The sequence below is a fragment of the Apteryx mantelli genome, chromosome 4, assembly GCF_036417845.1.
Source record: "Apteryx mantelli isolate bAptMan1 chromosome 4, bAptMan1.hap1, whole genome shotgun sequence".
Classification (NCBI taxonomy): Eukaryota; Metazoa; Chordata; class Aves; order Apterygiformes; family Apterygidae; genus Apteryx; species Apteryx mantelli.
The window spans coordinates 88,483,848-88,505,785 of record NC_089981.1 but is presented as its reverse complement, the minus strand read 5'-3'; the positions used below and the strand labels follow the sequence as shown (position 1 = coordinate 88,505,785).

At 47.8% G+C, this 21,938-nt stretch overlaps 1 protein-coding gene across 1 annotated transcript in view; it reads right to left on the bottom strand.

Annotated features, from left to right (window-relative positions):
* The window catches only part of MDGA2 (MAM domain containing glycosylphosphatidylinositol anchor 2), a 382,608-nt gene that overhangs the window by 216,254 nt on the left and 144,416 nt on the right, over window positions 1-21,938 (bottom strand). The window contains exon 2 of the mRNA XM_067295207.1: window positions 19,598-19,737. Within this exon, the coding sequence (XP_067151308.1) occupies window positions 19,598-19,737 (140 nt within the window). The remainder of the gene's footprint in view (window positions 1-19,597; window positions 19,738-21,938) is intronic.

The following is a 21,938-nucleotide window of genomic DNA, read 5'->3' as shown; positions in this document are numbered from 1 at the left end:
CACCCCCAACTGACCGCCAAAAACCACCCCGGGGAGGTCAGAAAATTATTGCCAGAGACCAAGAGAAGCAGAGAGATTACAGCACCGCTTTTGGCTTTGCTTTAATTTTCACCTTCCTTTTGCAAGGAGATGACAAAAAAAAAGACGAGGCAGCTGAACCAAGCTGCAGTCCGCCAAAAATTAAACGGCCAGATCCTCTCCAGCTATACATGGCTGGCTCTGAACGCTGTCAGACAGCGAGGATTTGGGTTTTTTTTATTTAATTGTGATTTTACTTTCTTTGGATGGTGTGCAAATTTCCTTGATTTTACAAGAGATTTTTAGTTAATTATGTATTTACCTAGTTAGCATAATTGTCTCCAATTATATAATTAGTGTTCATATGTGTAATCATTTGAACATGTAATTATATCTAATTACACCATTAAAACGTGCAAGTCATAAATATCTTTATCATTTTGATTGATAGATGTATAGGGAGGAAAAAAAAAAAGCCTCACTTGTTATTTTTATCTCCGAGATCCTGAAATCGGCAAGAGTTAGAGGATTCAGCCTATAATGTTGTAATTATTTATAAGGACCTCTCAAGCCTCCGCCAAGGTTATACCTTTCCAGCAGACGTAGAAAGATTCAAACCGCTCAAAGCTAAAGGAACAAACAGACACCCAGCGCAATGAGATTTTGCTGTGAAAAACACTAATAAGAATAATCTAGGAAATATTTATTGTTTAGTGTCAAATGATGCCCCTGCTGTTATGCAGAAGAATAACAGCCCACATATAAAAGGGTAACACAGAACAAAACGCCCATAAATTGTTCCTGCTCGTCCTGGTGGAAGACACTGTTATGTCCTAGGGCGGAATTTCACTTTTAAAGCTCCCTACGCTTTTAAGCGACCTTTCGGAGACCCAATATAGCAAAACTTAATAGAACACTAACACTGTTGCCTCCTCTTTAGTTTTATTTTAATGGCTGCCAGGTTTTACGCCGTGTGCCCTGTAGTGCAGCACCAGAACAAATACCTGGTGCATACGAAACGAATTAGGGCAGTGACAGCTGAGTCTTCTTCTTAATTGCTTTTGGCTGGGAAGACAAACATTTGCACACAGATTAAATAGTTAAGCTTATTTAAAGTTCAACTTTTCCTCTTCTGGTTCAGATTTCCTTCCTCTACTAACATAGAGAACAGTCTATTAAGAAAAAAAAAACAAAATAAACAAAAAACCAAACAAATGTGTCTGAGCTGACTCCGAAAGCCGCAGGGGAAAAAAAGCCTAACATAACAAGAGCTCTTCAACACCACTTGGGAACAAGCCTCGATGGCACAGCATCCTTCAGCAGAAGACACATGTTTTTTACAGCCTGATAAACCTACTTGCACTCTGCAGAACTCCTAGATGGAAGTGCCCAAGTGGATGTCACCAAAAATAAACCCAGCGCTTCCAGAAACGGCTCCTCCCAGCTCAGAGGCTGAAGGAGAGCTCAGCCTATGATGCAACTTCATCTACCAGGAGAACGTGGTAGTAACAGAGAACAAAACAGCACAGAAGGAACAGAGAGAGGTAATTTAGCAGAAGCAACCCAACTCGTTCACTCTTTCACCATCAGGCACCTCAGAGCCACCAGGTTTTCCAAGTTGCATTTCTTCCATTCAAATGCAAAAGTTGATATCTCAAGAACCTGCATTAGCAAATGAGGCTATCGCTTCTGGTCCTTGGGTGCCATCCGTTATTGCTCTGAAAGCACCATCCTCAAGATCGTATGGAAACATGCAGAAAACAGTATGGTAAGTTTACTGTACACAGAACTGTACTATGTTCCAGAACCAGCCAGAATGTGTATAAACCAGAACCACGGGGAAATATCAGTTAGTGGGACACATTTGCTGTGAAGAGAGAGAAAAGTTAATAATTTGGGAAAAATGTTACTCTGTTCCTTTGTATCAACAGCTCTTGCACCCCAACCAATGGAGATACTGAAGGAGGCTTTGGGTAATAAACCATGCAGTGTTCTGAGCTTTCTACACTTCAAAACATCTTCCTCCTGCCCCCTAAATTTAGTGGGCTATAAGAAAAAGGCTCTGAGGAACAACTGAGCTGCTAATGTTCAGGTGACTGAAATGCCAGTCATGGGAGTGCACGCTGGCACTAGATAAATCTTCCCTTGAAGTGCATCGGCTTTAGGGCCAGATTCTGGAATCAAGTATAGAAAGCACTAGCTTCAAAGTTCAGAGTCATACCATGCCTTCCGGAAGGTACTAATATATGTTTGGACCTTTGGTTCTAATATATTTTGTTACCGGAGAAGAAATCAGGCAGGAAATCAAACATGGTCTCCACCCATGAACACTTCTTCCCGCTGTGGGAGAAAACCACCAGGAACCCATTGCTCTGAGCTATTGCTCCCACATGTACGAGAATGTCTCTTCCACCACATCCACAGCCAAGGAAATGCTGATTCCCCATTCCGCTCCAGAATAACATCAACTGTTTTACTGAGAGCTATGTTTTCACAGACCAGTTGTCTGTCCAAAACGTACCTCTGCTTCAAGCAGAACAGATCCACACATGTTGCTAGCTTCTCCGGGTTATTACATTATCTCTTTACCCAAATAGCTTCTTTCTCACCTTTTCAGTGAGCCTCGTTTTTGACTATGAAACCAGTATGTGCAACGGCCATGGAAAAAACAGCTACTTCTGCACCAGGGCTGCCACCTCCCAGAACCGCGTGACCATCCCATCAGCCAGCCTCTCACATTCGTTTAAGGAACATCACGAAAAGAAAAACAACAGCTAACAAGAGACAGCCACAATATAAAGGTTATGAAGTGCAATTTTGGCAGAAGATCCAAGGAAACAGGAGAAGAAACAGTCAATCTGCTCAGAGGGAAAATGTCTGTATTTCAGTAGTCTGGAAAATTTTGCTCTTTTCATTCTGGCGACGGGAGATGCACGCTCTGTGTTCCTTGGAACACAGTTCCTTGGAAACTTGTAGGGGACTTCTGGCAGCTTTCAAGCTTCCACAAGGGTCAATATGAAGCTGATACGGTAAAAATCACCAACCTGGATATCATTTCCAGCTCCGCATGATTCTCCGATAGCCTCATTTCAGTGATTGCTGATACTCTAGCAGGCCTAAGCTCAATATTCTCAACTGAGAGTGTGCAACTGAAATACATACTTCACTCACCCCGATGCTGCATTTATCCTGATTGAACTTGACTTCTTTCTCCTACCATTTCCAAGCCCCTTTTAGCAACTTTCTAACATATTTCTCATCAAGAGACAGCAGCTTCCAGGAATCAGGAGAATCAGCAAGATACAACTGGTCACATTATTCAGAATAAAACAACTGAGGAGTTCAGTTTCTTCATTGACTTGCAAACCACGTGTCTTAATCCAACTTCTGGCAAATGATAGGTTGAATAGCTTTATGAGCGCATTTCTGCCTGCAGCATTTTAACAAAATATTTAGTGGGACCATACGTTGTCCACAGCATGCGACTGAGTTGCTATAGCAAGATGGTATCATGCAAAGCTGGGTTACATTTTGTTTTAATAGTTACTAGCCACAATGAGTGATTAAGCAAATAAAACTAATGAACAATAGACCCTCAGGAATGGATGCAAATTCACGAGGAGTGGAAAAAGAACGACCAGACATTTAGCAAACATTCATATATACAAAGGGAAATAGAAGAGCCATGGTTTTCTCCAAATGAAGATCCTGTCCATGACATGAACAAATAACCGTATTAACAGTCCACCATCAGAAAGTTCAGAAAGTCTTTGGCAGAACTGTGTGAGAAAGCATTTCTCCTTTTTGGTGACAACATCTGGAATAAAAAAAAAGCTGTATTCCAGTGGGAAAATAGCTATAGAAAGAGAAGCTATATTTAATTTACAAAGCTTAGCCCCAAGAACAGCCTACTGCAAGGCTGGCAAGACATTCTAAACACTAAGCAGGGAAGAGGACCGTTGTCTCCATGAAGATGGAAGCGCTCAGTGCAGCACAAGGAAGGAAGACGACGACCAGCCGTTTTGCAGGCTTGGACTATTGTGTCTAGCTCCGAGTGTCAGGAAAGACCACGTGCCAGAGGGGCAGACACACCAGGTGGCAACGAGAATGCTGGACCTTCCTCGTTACTGCTCCCAATGAACTCCGCGCTCCATGGCATGATGGAGAAGAGGCTAAATAGCTCCCACATTACAAAGACAACTCCACCAAGCCCTTTTCCATATGATTCTTCCTGTTTGTAGGCACTAGCAGGAATTAATTACAATTTAACTGCAAGTTTTTAGTATTGGATTGCTACTAGACAAGGACTTCAGGTCCAAAACATATTTTGGGGGAAATGCCCTCTTCAGTGGCTTGTGTTACTTTCCTGGGTTGCTTTTTTGGAAGGCTAAGTTCTTACTGCCTTCACCATCAACAACATATTCAACAGAAATGGCTGGGTCTCAGCACCTCCGAACCTCCCTCCTTCCTTACCCGTTTCAATACGTCTACCTGCTCTTACTTCAAAGGCTCCCACAGCCATCCTCAAGAAAGCCTCTCCTCCCTTAGCTGAGGCTATGCAAGAAAGATTTAGCTTTGAGACAATATAATAATAAATGTGGTTTAGAAGCAAGCAAAGGCAACTTCTGAAACACCCACTGCACCCTGGGATCTCACAACATCGCAAAACCGCAGCCCCTGAGCGCACGGAGTCGGCAGGCAGCTAACACGCACGCCACGCCGTGCTGCGCTGATCTCCTCCTCTTTCAGCTCCAACAAGCAAGTTCTTGCCAAGCACTAAGGTAACTGAATCAACAGATACACGTAACTGCGGCACGCTAAAGGAACACCATTATTTAAAATGCATCTTAATTGCTCAGTGTGATTAACGTAGCCTCCTCTAACATTTCTGGACAGAATCCTCCCTTCACCTTATTAGCATTTGCAAAGAAAGAATTTACATTTTCTGCTACTCCAGCCATTAAAATATAAAAAGCAGCATTTCAGAAAACAAAACAAAAAAGATCACGTGATGCTCTCTTTGATCACCTGCAAGCGAGACATAAAAGGCTTCTCTGCGGTAAAGTGGATACTACGTTTTCTGTTTTAATTGATAAGAATTCTTATTAACTATTGGTGTGGCCAAAGAAAGCAATTTGTGCGGAGGGGGATTACTTTCACTGAAACAGCTGCTTTCTTATTACAGTCTGCATATCATAATTGTACTCGCTTGGAAAAGTGATGATGATTTCATATGACTACTCAGTTCACTGAAAGACTTTACAAATGTTCAGTGAACACCTGACAAAACTCAACCTGACTCATGACTAAATTAGCCCGCATTTTATGCTGAAAAAAACCTTCAAAAATGCTTCGCTCAATAAAGCTCACATTTATCTATGAAATGCATGTTTTTCTCCCATTCTTCAGCACTAAAAGAAATACGTGATTAAAATCTACATGCTATTTTTGTTGTTGACGCTATGAACAGGTTATTTCATGTTTTCTTCCTGAAGTGCTGCACCTGAGTTCACACCTTGATACAACACTGCAGATCCGTTCAGTGCTCACCGCCACCCTCCCGTGAGCTGTCTGACAAGAGAAATAAGCATTAAATGTGAAAAAAAGTCAGGGACAGGAATCACGGTACCAACACTGAGGGGCAGCGTTGAAAGACCAGCAAGCGAGAGACTCCTGGAGTTGCACCAGGCACCTTGGGAGAGGGCTGCTCCTGCCTCCGAACGCACAGGCAAGCGAGTGCGAGACGCGCTCTAACCAAGAATGACAGCACTGCTTTGCCTAAAGAAGGGCAGTTAACCACTCCACAGAGATGCCGGAACCTCCTGAAAAGCTAATTTTGTACCAGTTGTACCAGTGTTTCCCTAGCTATGTTCTTCAGACCTCTGAGCAGTATCTAGGGCATGACAAGCGTGCAAGGAAAAGACATGGAAAGAACAAAAATAAGAGTAATAAATGAAAATCTAGAGTATACTCTTTTTCTGGTAGCAGAACGCTTCACAAAGAATTGCAGAAGCTGTTTCATAGACTCGTATTGTTCTTTAACTGAAAACCAGTGAGAAACATTGGCTTGGATGACCTTTCAGGCTCTTTCAGCTCCATGACTTTGCCCTGATAGGAATGCATGCACTAGCCCTTTATCCGCGCCTTTATCCACGGCGAACACAAGGCAGCACAAGGCTCTCTTTTCCGCATAGCATCACTGTTTTCCTGTCTTGCCTTTTGCTTCCTTCAGCGGTTCATCCATTCAAGCCCCACCATACCACTCAGCACCAGATGTTAGTTAAAACCAAACAACTCTTCCTCCTGCAATATAAATCCCGTCATCCACACACTGTGGATGCACTAATGCAGGAGCAAAATAGATCAGCAGGGCAAGCTCCTGTCCACACTGACCTGGCCCGCCTTGGTCAGCCTGCGCACCGCCTGCGGAGCCGAACACGGAGCACGCGCCGAGAGAGCGTTCCCTATCAGCCCCCGCATCCATTGCTCCAGGTCAAGCCGTGTGCTCCGTGCCTTGTTAGTCAGGAGAAGCTGATGTACAGCATGAGTCAACTCAGCATCCTTGCCGATCCTCAGCAGCCGCAGGAGAAAGGCTATATTTATTCTTAAAGGAACTGTTGCTCAAGTGTGACTCGTAAGCAGCGAAGCCAAGTCTTAAGCGCAACGTATAGTCATTAATCACCCACACCGCAAACACCGTGGCTTGTTTAATGAAGTGCCAGAAAAGAAGTCACTGTCAGGGAGAATTTGAGTCCTGCGTTTGCAACTGGAAGGCTTGTTCCCGCCACCTGCGCTCCACTCCTGACTCCACCGAACTCCCACCACGCCACACATAGGTCTTCAGAGCTACACAGGCCCAGAGGAAGAGCAGCTCTGGCTCTGCTCAGAGCGTGCAAGCGCCGAGTTCAGGAAGCAGAAGCTTTCTCATGGTAGCCTCCTAGCTGCAAGGGGTGTAATTATTTGTTGACAGAGTGGTCATCAGCACAGCACTCTACTCCTACAAGTGGAAAGAAAACAGAGCAAGGAAGAGGCAGGGAGAAAATTTTGGTTCTTCAAAACGCAAACCCTCCTATGCACTGCTTTTACAGAGAGCAGCGCTTATCTTCCGTTCACTTCACACACAACTAGGCGTAAACGCTCGTTTTAGCCCCTTGATTTCAGGGGCATAAAGTGACATAACCTTTCACTACCACGTGCGAGAAGGGACTACAGAAGCACGTCAGAGGAAGGACCCTGATAGAGGTCTGCAGAAGGAAGTATCAGTGTCCATCAGAACCTACCGCGTCCCCAAAACAGGCCACAGAAAATCCCAGAGCTCCCTCTGAGCAGAGGGATCAGCAGCACTCGAGATAACCTCGCCTGTGGCATCCCTGGCTGAGAAACGGGTCCATGGCAGAGCAGATAGGGGCGGTCTGCCCCACCACTTTGCTCCAGCAGACAGGAAAGGCAAGAAAGCAATTTGCCACCAGTTATTCATAAACAAGGACAGAATCCACAAGCAAATGGTGTTATGTTACTCCCACAGCCTGAAGTCACCTGGTGTCATGGGGCAAGGGGAACAGAGCGAGGACCAGTCCTGGAGCCCCTACAGAGCCCCCATGGAGGCAACGCTAACTGCTCTGGAAGAGGAGGAAGAGGAAGGACCCTTAGAGCAGGATTACTCTGAAAATGCTTCCCTCACCCATGAGGAGCAGCTGCTGCCTCCACCAATGCCCTGAAGCCCAGGTATCCATCTCTTCCAGGCAAGGGAAGAGACATGAGCACCCTGCTGTGACAATGAAGAGCATTTCTGCCGTTACCTACAAAGCTACCCATGGCTACAGCAGTGGAGAAGGGATAAAGGCTTCAGCATCGCCCATGCTCCGCACAGCACATTTCACATCTCAGCACTTGCCGTGTACAACAAGCTAAAACGTAACACGAGTGTTCACAGCGCGCTGATGTCAAAGACGTGGGGAAAAAAATCACCCTCTAACCAGCAGAGCCAGAAAAAACCCCTAATGTGAGCGAGGTTACGCTGACAAACAAGGCCTGCCGCTGCTTAACCTTTAGCTGACAACTAGGAACGCACATCGCAGTCTGTTGCTGCTCTTTCAGAAGACGCTGCTTCCCTTAAGCTCCACGGCCCAAGCGCCACCACCCGCCTTGGCCAGGTCTCACCGCCGCAAGGCGACCCGCTCCCCTGCACACATGCCAGACGCCCACATCTGCACTTGTTTCCGCCTGAGCAGGTTGGTCCCCAGAGAAGCTGTAACTGCATTGCACCCTGCTACCCAACTTGATTTAGGGAACTGGCACAAGCCCTGCCAGCTAAGGAGCTCTGGTTGGTAGAAGCTACATCCCTCCGCATCAGCTATCAGCTGCATACACCAGTAAATGCCCTACTCGCACGATACAGAGGAGAAAATTAACCTTGGTACGTTCTTAAATGTCTTTTGTAGAGCTGACACGCAGGTACAGCATGCCATTCAGTTCGTAGGCCAACGTCTGAAAAGTAAACACAGGTCCAAAGGGGAAAGGCTCTACGTCCTTCCCTTGAAGGCCACACCAACAGCCCTGGCAAGTCCACCCACTGGGACAGCGAGCTCAGTTCAGCGAGCCATCGACAGGATGTTTTTCACATTGTCCTAATTCCCAAACAGTAACAGGCTTTGCAAAATGTGGTTCCAATAAACAGGTAGATAGATTGAAAAATAAAAAAACTTCCAGGCAAAATCCTGAAAGTAATTATGAAAAATGCTTGCAGGAGGAAAAGCCTTCTACAACTGCATTTGCCCACCCACCGTTAGCCTCACCTGAGCATGAAGGCTGACATTTTAAAAACTTAATCAAGAAAAATTAGTTTCTATGGCAACTAATGGAGCATTTAATAGATCAAGTAATGAGCACTGTTTATAAGGATGCTGCAAATTGTGAATAGCAGTAACATATCAAAGGCTATATAATCACTGTGCAGAAAAACAAATAGCCCCACATGCAGGTGTTGAGGTGCTCAGAACCTTCCACACGATCAGAAGTCGGGCTGCGTTTTGGAGAACAACCGCGTAGCCGGTAAGTACTTGTAATTCTTTTCCCTTGCAATAAATGCTGTGCCCTTGTATTATTCTCCCTAAAGGACTTATTGATACTGATTAGACTCCAAGCATTTCTAAAGAAAGTTTCAAAACTGCTTTCAGCTTGAAAGTGCAACCACCACTTTGAACACATGAATTTCTGTATTTCCACCTGCACGGAGAATTTTTGCGGCAAGAAGCAGGGCGGGAAAACAGTGGGAATAAAGCTGAAGACAGGTTTTCAGAACAGAGGCCCCCACAGAGCAGCGTCGTTTCAACATGACTTGTAGCAGATCACAGAGAGAGGCACGTACAAATCATCAGTTTGTTACAAAACTGCATCAATTGATTGAAAAGGCAAAAGCAACGCCTGGAAGGACTACAAGGCATAAATGTGCACTTTGGTAAGGCACACAGGAGCACTGAGATGAAGGGGGAAAAAAATTCATTCTTCCTCAGACTGCTACCTGCAACATACGTCTGTCAAAGGCAGCCTCAGATCGTAGAGGACATCATGAGAAGTTTAGCGACAGCAGAGTGGCGGCCCAGCATCACGCCAGGACACCCCTATTTGCCCTGCCACGCTTGCTTCTTTTAAAGCCCTGGGTATACCCTCAGGAGAAGAGCCCTATAGCAGCACGTCCTCTTTGCCATTTCCAATTTATAAAGGAAGGAGAAAAAAAATCCAGGGCTTGCCTGCTTTTTCTGTAAGACAACGGGTCTGATTCCCCACTGCTTCCCACCTGCTCTAGTCACTTCTGCCCACGCGAAGGGACTGTGAATAATACCGAATATGTGCTTGGCATGAGCAGAAGTGGCTACACCAGGGCAAAGCAGAAGGCAGCTCTCACTTCCCCGGCTTACTTCTCTGACTAGTCGCAAAGAAAGGCGGCCCTGGAGAAGGCAGATCTGCTCCCGAAATCTGAGCCCCAGCCTCTCCCCCAAGGGAGAATGATCTGGACTACAAGCACTCCCTCGTAGGTATTCATATATGTAAACATGTCCTGGATACAGAACTTGGATATCCAGGAGCCACCTTACAGAACCGAGAAGACACATCTACAGCCTTCTGACGGAAACTATTTTTTCTCTCCCTTTACATCCAAGGAGAACTCCTAATGTAGGGAAAGGAATACCAGATGGCCAGCATGTTGCTAACCGCAGCCCACAGCACAGAGGCTGGATCAGCATCGGCAAGGTCCACCTCCCTGCAGATGGTCCACGGGATGATGCAGGCTGAGAAGACAGGTGGTCAGTGCTTGGGACGGCAGAACAGACAGAGCAGCCTTTGGGACTTCCTGAGGACCAGCTCTGCTCGCAGCAAGTTGCAATGGTTTGAGGCCATCTTCTTGTCTCACCAGACGCTTGGGTGCCAGAGGTTCACTCAAGCAGTGCATAGGCAACTCCAAGCCACGCAGCCACCGTGTGCTTTCCTAGGCTGGCAGGAAGGCAAGGACAGGACAAACATCAAACAAGAAGACTTAATGTCCTGTACAAACCAGGCAGAGGGTCTCAGCTGGGTTCTTCTGAACCTCCCCTAGGCTGAGCTGCTTAAGCTGATCCATCCTGCACTGCTGTCATCTGAGGACAATCCCTTCTTCTCCAGCCCATCCTTAGGTCTGGCACATGCCTGCCTACCATCTGGCTGAGACCTCAAGAGGGCCCAGAGCAGGAGAGTTAACAGGAGATTTTCTCTGTCCATTAGATTCTTAGCTTTTAATCTGCCTTTCAATAGTTGCGGAGACCTACTGTGAGCTCAGGATGGGAAATGCAAGTGAACGCAGCTAATTAGCCCCAACAACAAGAAAAAAAGAGTCTTTGTTAAGCAAAGTGCATGATTTTAGAGTCTTTAATTTTGCAGGTGTAATTAACTGCAGCTCTAAACCCCTAGTTATTTAGGTGCTCGTTATCAACCTCAGTCAGCAAATCAGGAACAGAAAACTTTCTGCCCTAGCATTTGCAGCTCATCTTAAATGCTAACCCCAAAACTGGAGGTTTCAATGAGATACTTTTAAAATTTCACTTAAAGGACACAGTAAAACTCAACGAATAGAAGCATTACATTTTGAACATCTTTCTATTTTAGCACTGTGGCCTGGCTCCCATACATCCCTGAGCAGAAACAGAAGCAAACATTGCATTAATGAACTGCCACAATTTCTGTGAAGGCATCAGCCCAAAATTCACCTCTTGCCTCTCTGCAACGGGGATTACACGTGTGTAAGGGTAGAATGTGGCAGCCTCTGCTTAGCTTTAACGCCACTGCCTGTAACGGCCAAAGCAACAACGATTAGCGGAGATACAAGGCAAGAGAACGAAGAGCACTCACAGAAGGCAGCTTGCTTTTGGCGTCCCTCCTGTTGATATCAGAGGATACCCGACAAAGCTGAGGTGCACCAGCTTCGCACTTGGGCCAGCGTTAAAGACCATGCTAGTCCCCCTCCATATGTCACCGTCTTGCTAACGTGACTTTTCTGCTCCACAGCACATCTAACAGGGTCCGTTTCAGGTGCGAGTTGTGATGGTCTCTATCTAACCACCATTGCACAGAACCACAGTGGACCAAGACCTCAGCACACTGTAGAAAACAGTGGATGTACAAACATCTGAGAGCAGATAAAGGAGGCTAAACCATTTCATTGACCCAAACGCCCAGGTAATGAATGCTCTGCAGAGGCTGCAAGCTAGCAGAAACACTGGTTCTGCACGCAGTGCCCATCATGCGCGGCCCTGCGCCCATTGCCAGGGATGGCCCCAAAGGCACCTCCGTCGAGCCCTCCATCCCACGCAGCCCTCCAGGGTGGCCCTGGGGTCCATCTCCCCTCAACACCTCTCCTTCCGTCAACTCCCAACTCTTACCTAAGGATGGATTTCTCACGAAGCAACTGCCTCTCTCCTCAGGTACCCTTATCCATCCCACTCTTTCTCTCCTCGTTTCTCCGCTACCAGCGGATCATTCCCTACATTTCCAGGGCTGCAAGCACATGTCGGGCTCAGCCCTGATGGCGATGGTGGGGATGAGGGAAGAGCTATCAGACATCCCACCTGGCCCTTTCCCAGCCCCGCTGTGACAGGGAGCCAAGGCCACACGACAGCTGAGCTGGGCAGCAGCTTCACCAGGTTGTGAGCTTCCTCCCCTTCCTCACTCCCACCGCCTCCGCGTCCCTCCCTGCGTCACACAGGGCCTCCTTCGCGGCGCTTGCCTCTGTGCAGCCGTAGCTCCTCTTGCAGCGAGACGGGACAGTACCATTACATCTGCTGCTCACAGCAACCATCTAAAATCAACCGAGTGTTCCTCCCTTTAAGACATTTCCCTTTTCAGTTTGGATTTTCCCCTTTTAGTCACTCATATTTTGCTCTACTTAACTGACAAAGTTGAGAAGCGTCCTCCTAATCTGAGGGTCCTTTGCATAGCTGAGCACTCCTGTGCTTTGGGTCCAAGAGGCAAGGTTTGAATACGGATCCTGCTTTCATATTCAGGATTGCTTCAGGCTCCTCTCTCTGTATGTATTTTAATTATTATTTACTATTTATTACGGTTTAATAGAACAGGACCTCTGAAAGCCTATTATCAGTGCCAAGCTTCCAAACAGTATTACTGTCTTTGGTTTCACATAACAAAATTGTCCTATGTGCCAGCTTAAAACATAATTCAAGACTCTCTCCAACCATTGGCACTGGAGACCATGTTCACGCCACCGACCTCTGCGCCCAGCTCACACCTAGCAGAGCAGGGACGGCTGCCCACCTACCCAGCTCCAGGACCTTCTGTGCATTAAGTGCATATAAACCCAAAGTTTTCTAGACTATTCGGCATGAACCGAATCAGCCGTCTCCTCTTTTGGCAGCTACTCTTACTGCTACCCGAGCCTTTTGCTGTCCACACGAACCAGGCCCAAAAGAACACTGATGCCCCTTAAATCTTGTGGCGAGCGAGTACAAACCACTGTCAGCCAGGCTGAACCCACCAGTCAGTAAGTACCAGGAGCGCAGCTGAACCCATTTCGCTCAGCATCTCAGACCAGACTAAGTCATGGAACATTCATAACTTCTCACTTCTGCAGAATGATTTTTTTTGTTTAATTCTTTTAGTTCCCTAGTTCTTGTTTTCATCTTCTTCTGAAGATTTTCTATCAACTTTAAGTAGCATTGAGACAAGCCAATCTGGCATGCTTACTTTTTTCCTTCTGCATTTCTTATTCCCCCAGTTCTCTTCTACTTTGTCACCGATTTTTCAGGTACAGAATGCTTTCCTGCTTTCCCTCTGTTCACGATAATATCCAACAGAAGCTGTTTGCTACACGTTTGTCATGAGATCATCAGATGAACCCAAAACCAGAAGTAGGACACACTTATTTTTCTGGATCCACCATTTATCAGTTCTTTTAGTACTATACACACAGTGAAGAGAAAAGGAAAAGCAACATGGAATAAACGCCGCTGTTTTAATACACGATACACCCAGTATCACCGGTCAGTCGCTACCGCACTGTTACTTGATCACTGCACTCCTGTCGGCGCAGCCCCCGCGTAGAAGCAGCAGCAGCTCCGGGGACAGAAAAACAACAGGCACGTTTAATCCCAGATCTGGCCCAACATATGCACGCATATGCTTGTTCTCTAACACACAGATATATCGATATGTATCCATATAGATATATAAAGATATCGAGATATTGAACCAGGTGGCGTAACCGTAGATATGTTACCAGGTGACGTAACCATCAAATATAAATGCACACACAAACTGTGGTTCAGCCACCACCTTCCTGGTATTCGTCTCCCAGTTCTGCAGACCACAGCTGCTCTGTTCGCATTCATATACTGTTAAGAAAAAAAAAGTAGCTCCCATCATTTCATAAAAAAGAATCATTCCCTAAAAGAATGAAATAAGTGCTGCTGAGTATTTTTCTCTCTGATTACCAACAAGAAGGTTTGAAAAATGGGAAAGTGTAAATTGAAATTAAGTAACGTAGCAAATGGGGAAACAACTCATTCATCAACCGGATTTTCTCAGCAAACTCCGTATAAAGCCCTGCTTGTATTCCATCTGCTGTATCCCAGTTAGCCTAACAGCGTTCAGTCAGTTCACATCACAAGGTGATTCCTGACAATAAATCCATCTCTGTGGGTGCAGGGTGAGGTCCAAAACTACCTCCCCTTTTTTGGAGCCTAAGCAATAGCCTCACTAGAACACCATTTCTTGATCTGAAACCAATTTATTATGTGATATGAATCCACATTTTCAGTAATGTTCCTGGACTCGCTTTCTTTTTTATTTTTGCGTATTTTCTGATAAATTGTTAAATACCACCTAATGATACCTGAGGTATAAATGTATAACAACAAATGGCAATGTTTTTACTTCACTAGACAGCATTAAGAAAGAGGCAGGTATAATTAGCTGCAACCTGCGTAAAGAAAGCTAAACGCTTTTATTGCCTGAAGATGGTTTCTTTGAACTGCCTTCTAGAAACCCAAATGCAGCCATGAATCTGCACGCGGTCACGCAAAGTCAAGGCAGAAGTCAGACTTCCGTTTCAGGTACAAAAAGAGCTTGATTTTTATATATTACTTATTTCAACTCCTTACTTGGGGCACGCAGCGAAAACTGATGAGGGATTTTACAGATGCCTAAAGCAGAGTTGTTGACTCGTCAGGGTTTTAAACAAAACCAGTTTCTATGCATGTCAATAGTATCTTGAGAAAGCTTGAAAAACACATGCAAGGTGAACCACATTCTTAAAATAGATACATAATTATTTCAGAAGCTCACTTCCCAGGTCTGATAATGTAAAAATAAATTACCATTTTGAAAATAATTTACAGAGCTTGCAAACAAAATAGAATAACTTTCTGTGCAAAAAATGGTAAAAAAAATTTAATGCTAATAATGCTAACAATTACCAATAAAATGCAGATTGAAAGCTTTTTCAGAAAAAAAGAAAATATATTTACTGTAAGGAGAATAGGGACTGTCGTGCCAGATACTTCCCCTCAGTCTCATCCAATATCACAGGCTGTCTGAACACGTGAACCAAACAACAATATATTGTCAAGTTTCATATATAAATTCCGCTCAAATGAAAAAGGAAAGCTTAAAAAGAAATGTCCTGCCACCCCTGCCAGGCAGCCGTTGCCTCTTGGCAGCAGAGAAAACCCTCTGTAGACCTCACCCTAAAGAATCAGGCCCGTAAAGCAATATGCACTAATGGCATAGGCACGAAAAGGCGTCTTCCCTTCCTCGGAGCTTCTCTTTGGCAGCACTGCGCAAAACAAGGCGGCACATTTATCCGGGGGACCTGGAATTCATCGAGTAATATGAGAGACCGTGTGTGTCCAAGAAGATCTAGGGGCGGTGGAACGGGAAAGGCTCTCTGAATTTCCTTAACGTCTGCGCCGCTGGAACCTAAGCCACGCTGTTTTAAATACCTTGAGTACTTTAAATCTTACACTATCTGTATTTAAATACCCCAAGGTAATTATTGACAGGTAGGAGTCATTCTGCGGTAGATGCAAACCCGGGTTTACATCTGCCTCTGATCTCCCGCCTAAACCTGATCGGTGCTTTTCCCCAACAGCCACGTTGGCAAGAGCAACGCAGACGGTGGCGAGATTCCTCGCAGCCTCGTTCCAGACCAGACGGATTGTACACGGGCAAGGAGTCCGAAGGGCTGAGCTTCCCGGCATCGCACGCCAGAGTTTAAACGTTGCGTTGCAAAAGGCTCTAGCAGCTTTTTTATTTATTTATTTTTTATTTTTTTTTACTTCCTGCAGCACTAAAACGGAATGGAAATTTGATAGGAAGGTGATAAAAAGGCTAACGTTCAAACGCGGCCCTGCCAAGCCTCCTGCATTTCGCCGCAGAATCACCCTTCCGAGGCTACCAGAACTATCCCCCTGCTCTCAGGCAATTAATCTGCAAAAAACACTGCAAGTCTTGGAGAGCTGTAACGTGAGACTGAGAGTGAGAGAGCAGACCGAGGTGCTGGATGACAAAGGAAATCTACAAACAGGCAAAATGAAGAGAAATCAATTTTCCATCCTGAATCCCAGATGAGAAAATAGAGATTTTATGAAAAAGCAGCTCTGTGGTTGCTTTCTTGATAAGACATTTAGGGTTGAACAGCTTGTTTTGATCCTGCAGCATCACAAGCTTTGTTACTGCTTAAGAAGGCGCCTTTCTTAGCTCGTCCTAAGTATTTACTGACAGATAACAGACCTGCTTGCTTTGAAGCTGCCGAGAGCCTCCAGGCACATGGGTTTGGGAGGGATCTTTGATTTCAGCTGCTACCACGTGGCACTGCCCCACATATCCATGCAGCCACGGAGAGGTCCTCATCCTTCTTCTCCGCCCCTCAGGCGGACGCCAACCACCAAACTACGAGCCCATCACTCGCATTTGCCCCCGGGCAGGGAGTTTAGGATGTGCTGCAGGGCAGTACGGGGGCACCAGGGACCCTGGGTGGCCTTGGCCGGGCATTTAATGTCCCACCGAGGATAAGGTTGCTCCTCCGCTTTGCACTTGTTGGAGGGTGGTTCCATCAGAGTGGGACACCTTAGTGATGAGGGCAGAGACAGGCCCGAGGACGGATGTAGGCACTTTAGACCACCTCTGGAGGAGCTTCCCTCTCCCGTGATGAGGGCAGGAACATGGCCTCTTGACCGTGGCTGACCTACGCACCCCAATGTGGGTGAAAAACCCCCAGGGAACAGTGTCCCACTCTTGGCCGGTGCCTTGACTGCGGCGGCACCCTGCGCAGCACCAACAGCACCGAGGAGCTGGGGCCGGCCTGGGAAGTCCTGCAGCCCCTGCAGGGCAAACATCACCCCCCAAGCGCCCCAGAGGGGCACGGAGACTTCCACAGAGCCAGGGAAGCACGTGGGAGCGCCGGGTCCCCGCGAGAAGACCTGCCGCACCAAGGGGGCGAGCAGGCTGCGCAGCACCCCGGCCTTGACTCGCCCATTTGAAACGCTCACGTTTGGGTGGGACCCCGATGCACATTTTAATTTCTCCTCCGCTCAGAGGGGCAGCTCCATCCTCACTGACCGTTACCTAAACCGAGAGCCAGGTACCTCCGTGCCACAAGGAACGGCACGCTGCGATGGGCTGTCTTCACGGACAAAACCCCGGTGAACTGTTCAGGATCCCCCCCGTCACTTCATGAAAATCTGACTTAGGGCCTGACGCTGCACCAAAAACCTCATAAGCTGGTCGCAAACTTTGATGGAGCAGGACCGTCACCTCCTTGCTTTTCCCCAGAAGCTCCCCAGAAGCCTGCAGTTAAGTTTCACTAGGAAACTTGCTCTGTGCTAATAGGTTTTTGAAGGTGTACGGAGGAAAAAGAAACACTCTCCGAGGCAGCAGAGCTGAAGCATCGGGCTCGCTTTATACCGAGCTCCTGTGCCTGCGCACGAAAGCTCCGCTTCCCTCCGCCCAAACAGGCTGCACGCCCAAAACTGCCGCATCCAGAGCCAGCTTCTTTGGCTGCTGTTAAATAAGTCTGGATAATAAAAGTTTGGGATAACTGAGGGAACACTCAATGTAACTAACAGGCACTAAGGGACACGAATTTGCTTCAGGTGACAAGTTGTTAGATAATAAAAGTTACTGGGCCTGGAGCGGATCCCATCTTCCTTACCTATAACAGCATCTTATGCCATAACAAAACCCATGAAAGGCAGCAGGGTGTCCTCAAACTGGAAGGTGCTCCCGTCCGGCTTAAAATCAGAGGCCCCACACTGAGTTTTCTAACTCCAGAAAATATTTTATAACATTAAAATGTTATTATTGACTTTTGTGAACAAGATCTGTATCAATCCAGGGCCTCTCATTCAGCTCTTAGAGGGTCAATGAGGAGCAGACCGGTGACAGCCAGCAGCATCTTTCGGGTCCTCCCCGCCAATGTTTGATGAGCCACTAAATTCACATGGGGTTGGACACCACCAGCCTGGAGAGGGCAATCAGCAACGAAAGAGAACATAACAGCAGGGCAACAAGTATTTTTTCATGCTTTGTGAGGCACTGAATATTAAACTTGATAGTAACAGAACTGATTTTAAAACCTCGTTGCTCTCATTTAGAATGTTATAAACACATTTAGAATCACTTTTTGCAGGGAGATTTTTCTTTTCCCCTCCTTTCTCCTTTACAGGGCAACGGCTGGACAGAGACCCACCTAATTTACAAAAAAAAGTCTTGTTCTATAACGTGGGCTTAGACGTGACAGCAGCTGGGAGCGCGTGCCTGTACTTGACTGCGACTGCATCCAGTGCGAGTGGAAGTTTCTGGGACACAGCGTGACCTATGTCTGCCAGAGAACCAGCCCAGGCTAAAACTCGAACTTTTTCTTTCTTTTTAAATCTTCTCATTCAATTGGAAACAGCTACAGAACAAACTGCAGAGAATCACTGCGCCTCTCTTCCAGGAAGCACGTCGCTAGCTTTTGGATTTGAGATCTCTGCTGAATTCCCTTTCTCCAGTTCCCCCCTCAGCTAACTACACTTCACAGCTCCCCCACAGCTCAATAAGTTTGCCTTACGTGATTGCAAGAGAGAGGTGTTTAATTCACCACCTTGCAAAAATAAACAAATAAATAAATAAATAAAATCTTTGCAAGGTCTTCTAGTGTTCAAAACCTCATACAAATATGTGAACCAGAAAATTTGATTACCATAATTAACACAGATATACCCTCAGCTCTCACTACCTGGCTTGCCACCAACACAGAAGGATTAAAGAGACCAGAAGGAAAAGTGGCAGTGTCAGAACAGGGAACAGAGAGCAGTGAGTTTGGTTCAGAGAACAGGGTGAATAAAGCAACAGAAACACAAAAGAAAAGTAGAACGGGGAGGAAACGTAGCACCACCCTCGCACAAGGCCGTGGGCGTTTGAAAGGCCACGATTTCATGTAAGCTCTTAACAGACACCCTGGGCGAAGCGGGCAGCTGGAACACAGGCTGGCTGGACTCCGGCTTTGAATCTGATCCCATGGAAAAGAGCTGGGCCTTGAAAAGCACAGTTCCTTTTTGTCTAACTTTTGTTTTCTGCAGCAGTGCAATGCCGCTGCTGTAACGACATTACAGACCCAGAAGCCCATCTGGCTTGCTCCCTCTGAGCTCCCGCATGCCTCTGCTTTAGTTGTCTACTCTGGTACGTACGATGGACATTTAGTCCTTCTTCTGCGTGTATTTGTTTGCCCTTTCCTTCTGCTGACCTGCGTGCACCTTGAACACTCGCATACCAGGACCCCACGTTACGATATTGCACAGATTTCAGAAGCCCTCTCGGGTCATTTTGAAGACCACGTTCCTAGCCAGGCAGCTAAGAACATGGAGATCTTTTCTGCTGGCACTGCTTTTTCTGCAACACCCCCAAATCGCACCCTCTGCCCTCACCCTTGCATTGACCAGAATCAGCCTGCCAGAGTCCAACACTTATCGGGGCAAAAAACACCCCGCGAAGGCAGGGGGTGAGGCACAGCGCCGCGGCAGCAGGCTGCCGGCCGGCCTCGGTCGGGGCTCACCTGTGGCCGAGGATGGCCGGTGACCAAGCAGGTCAGCTCCAGCGTCTCGCCCTCGCGGATGGTGTACACCCTCTCCGAGTAGCGCTCCTCCTCGATGTTACACGCCAGGCCCGAGTGCACGATCCGCACCGTGGGGGGGGCTGCAAAAGTGGCAGGGAGAAAGCGGGTGAGTGCGAGCGCCCCGTCCCCTTCCCCAGCTCCGCGGCCCCGGCCGCCCCGCGCGCCTCCCCTCCCGCCGCCCTCCCCGAAGGAAAGCACCGCGCACGAGGAGCCATCCGCCCCCCTCGCCGATACTCCCCGTTTTTTTTCCTGTCCCGCTGGGAATGAGCTCGGCCCCTTTGGCAACAGGGCCCAGACCGAAGCCGCCCGCCCGTTTGGCGCGGGGACCGCGAGCGGAGGTGACGGCGGCGAGCGGACGCAGGGCTGCAACCCGCGAGCCAAACGCCTGCGGAAAGGTGAGGTGCGAGCCAAGATCCCTGCCCTGCGGTCAGACCCGTTCCCGTTCCGGCAGCCCGGCATTCTCTGTGCCCGAGCGCTGGGAGCCGAGCATCCTCGGGACGGAGGATCTTGTTGCGTCACGGCGGATCAGCGCCAGCTGCGGCAGCCTCCGTGGGCAGAGCCGTCACCACCGCCGCGCCGCGCTCAGCCGGGGCACGAAGCTCCCGTGGGCTGAAAGGCGACTCGGACCCGGCGCGAGCAGCGGACTGCAAAATCCAGCGCCGGAAGAGTTTGCCGCGTTATTTATTAACGCCCAGCAACGCCTTGAACGACGCCTTTACAAACTGATTTGCATTGCAGCTATTTTTAATTTCCAAATGAACTTTCCATTATTGTTCTTTTTAATATACATCTTCCTAAATGTATTATCAGACTCGTTATACAAACGAGGCTCCTTAATTAAACCATTAAAATTAAGCAGCACAAACAGTGGGGCTGACACTACTTTCTTTTAAAGTGAACGCTAAAACCCTGCTGCCTTCAAGGGGACCGGGATTTGGATCGGAGTTTAAATTTAAAGGTAACTCCTTCGCTCTAGTTTTCTTGCATCTGCAACCTGAACGACAAGGAGTTACACATTTTTACACGTTGTACGTGCGGGAGAATTACACTGTTGACAATACTGCATACACAAATTACACTCCTGTTTTGGTAATCCTCTAAAAGATGTTTGCGGCTGTCTGATTTTCTGCATTTCTGAACCATGAAATTCACAACTATTAAGATGTTCAGGGCGGATCGATAGGAAGAGGCGGCTGAGCCCTAGCTACGATCCTACGGCCAGACGAAATGCAACGCCGCAAACAGGCAACCGGCAGAAGCGGTGCAAGGTAACTCCAGCGAGCCCAGCGTTTCACCCCCTTCGCCCTTCAGAGAGCTGCTTCTCTCCGGTAAAAGCGCACACGGGTGGAAATCACCGTTCCCGGGGCCTCGCTCGCCACACGGCACCCGGTCTCCAGATGGGCAGCACGCAGCTCGCCGGTGGTATCAACCGCTGCACAACACACGGACTTGATACAAGACAACCAATAATTTAAATTTCTGACCCTGGTTCTCCAGAAGCTCAAGAAAATGAGGCTCGAGGAAAGGACCCCGACCAGGACAGCGTCAGATCAACTAAATGAACAGGAAGAGAATAATTATTTCAGCTGTAATGACTAAGCCTGGTATTCGGAGCTACCTTGCATTGCCCCCATCCATCTCAGTCTACTATATTTAGATCATTTTTCAGCGTGCTTGGCCTAGGGTAACCCCTTCAGCAAGCGTTTAAGAAACCCGTCCTCGGCAAAGCCCCTCTGGAGAGCCCAGGCTCAAGCAGAGGAGCTTTTCTCGGCAATGGATGGTCCCTGCGTTACCGGTGGGCTCGTCAGCCTAACGGCACGAGGGGCAACAGCTCTGGAAGACCATCAGATGAGCAGCAACGAGAGCTCGGCGGGGCCACCTCCAACTAATCAAGGACGAAAGCAGGAAGCCTTCCCTGTGCTTCCAGTCGCGCATCAGAGCAGGGGCCGCCCGGCTCTGCTCGCCGAGCCTCCGGCTCCGGGAAGCGACCATCATTAGCCGAACAACGCGCCCCTGCGCCAGCACCTGCTGGGTCGCGAGCTCCCCGCCGGTTCTCCTCGTTATTTGAGGAGAGATTGACCAACACCGGCTCTGGAGAGGGGCAGCCGCCTCGGACGAGGACGGCTCAGGAGAACGGAGACCCATTTCGCGGCACAGGGAATCCCGGTGGCCTCAAGCAGCACCGTAGGAGCTGCCAGCGCCCGCACGCCGGAGCCACGTGCCAACCTCTGGCCAAGCTTTAGAGGCTGGTGGGAAACCAGAGCGCAGGTCCACGCCAGGC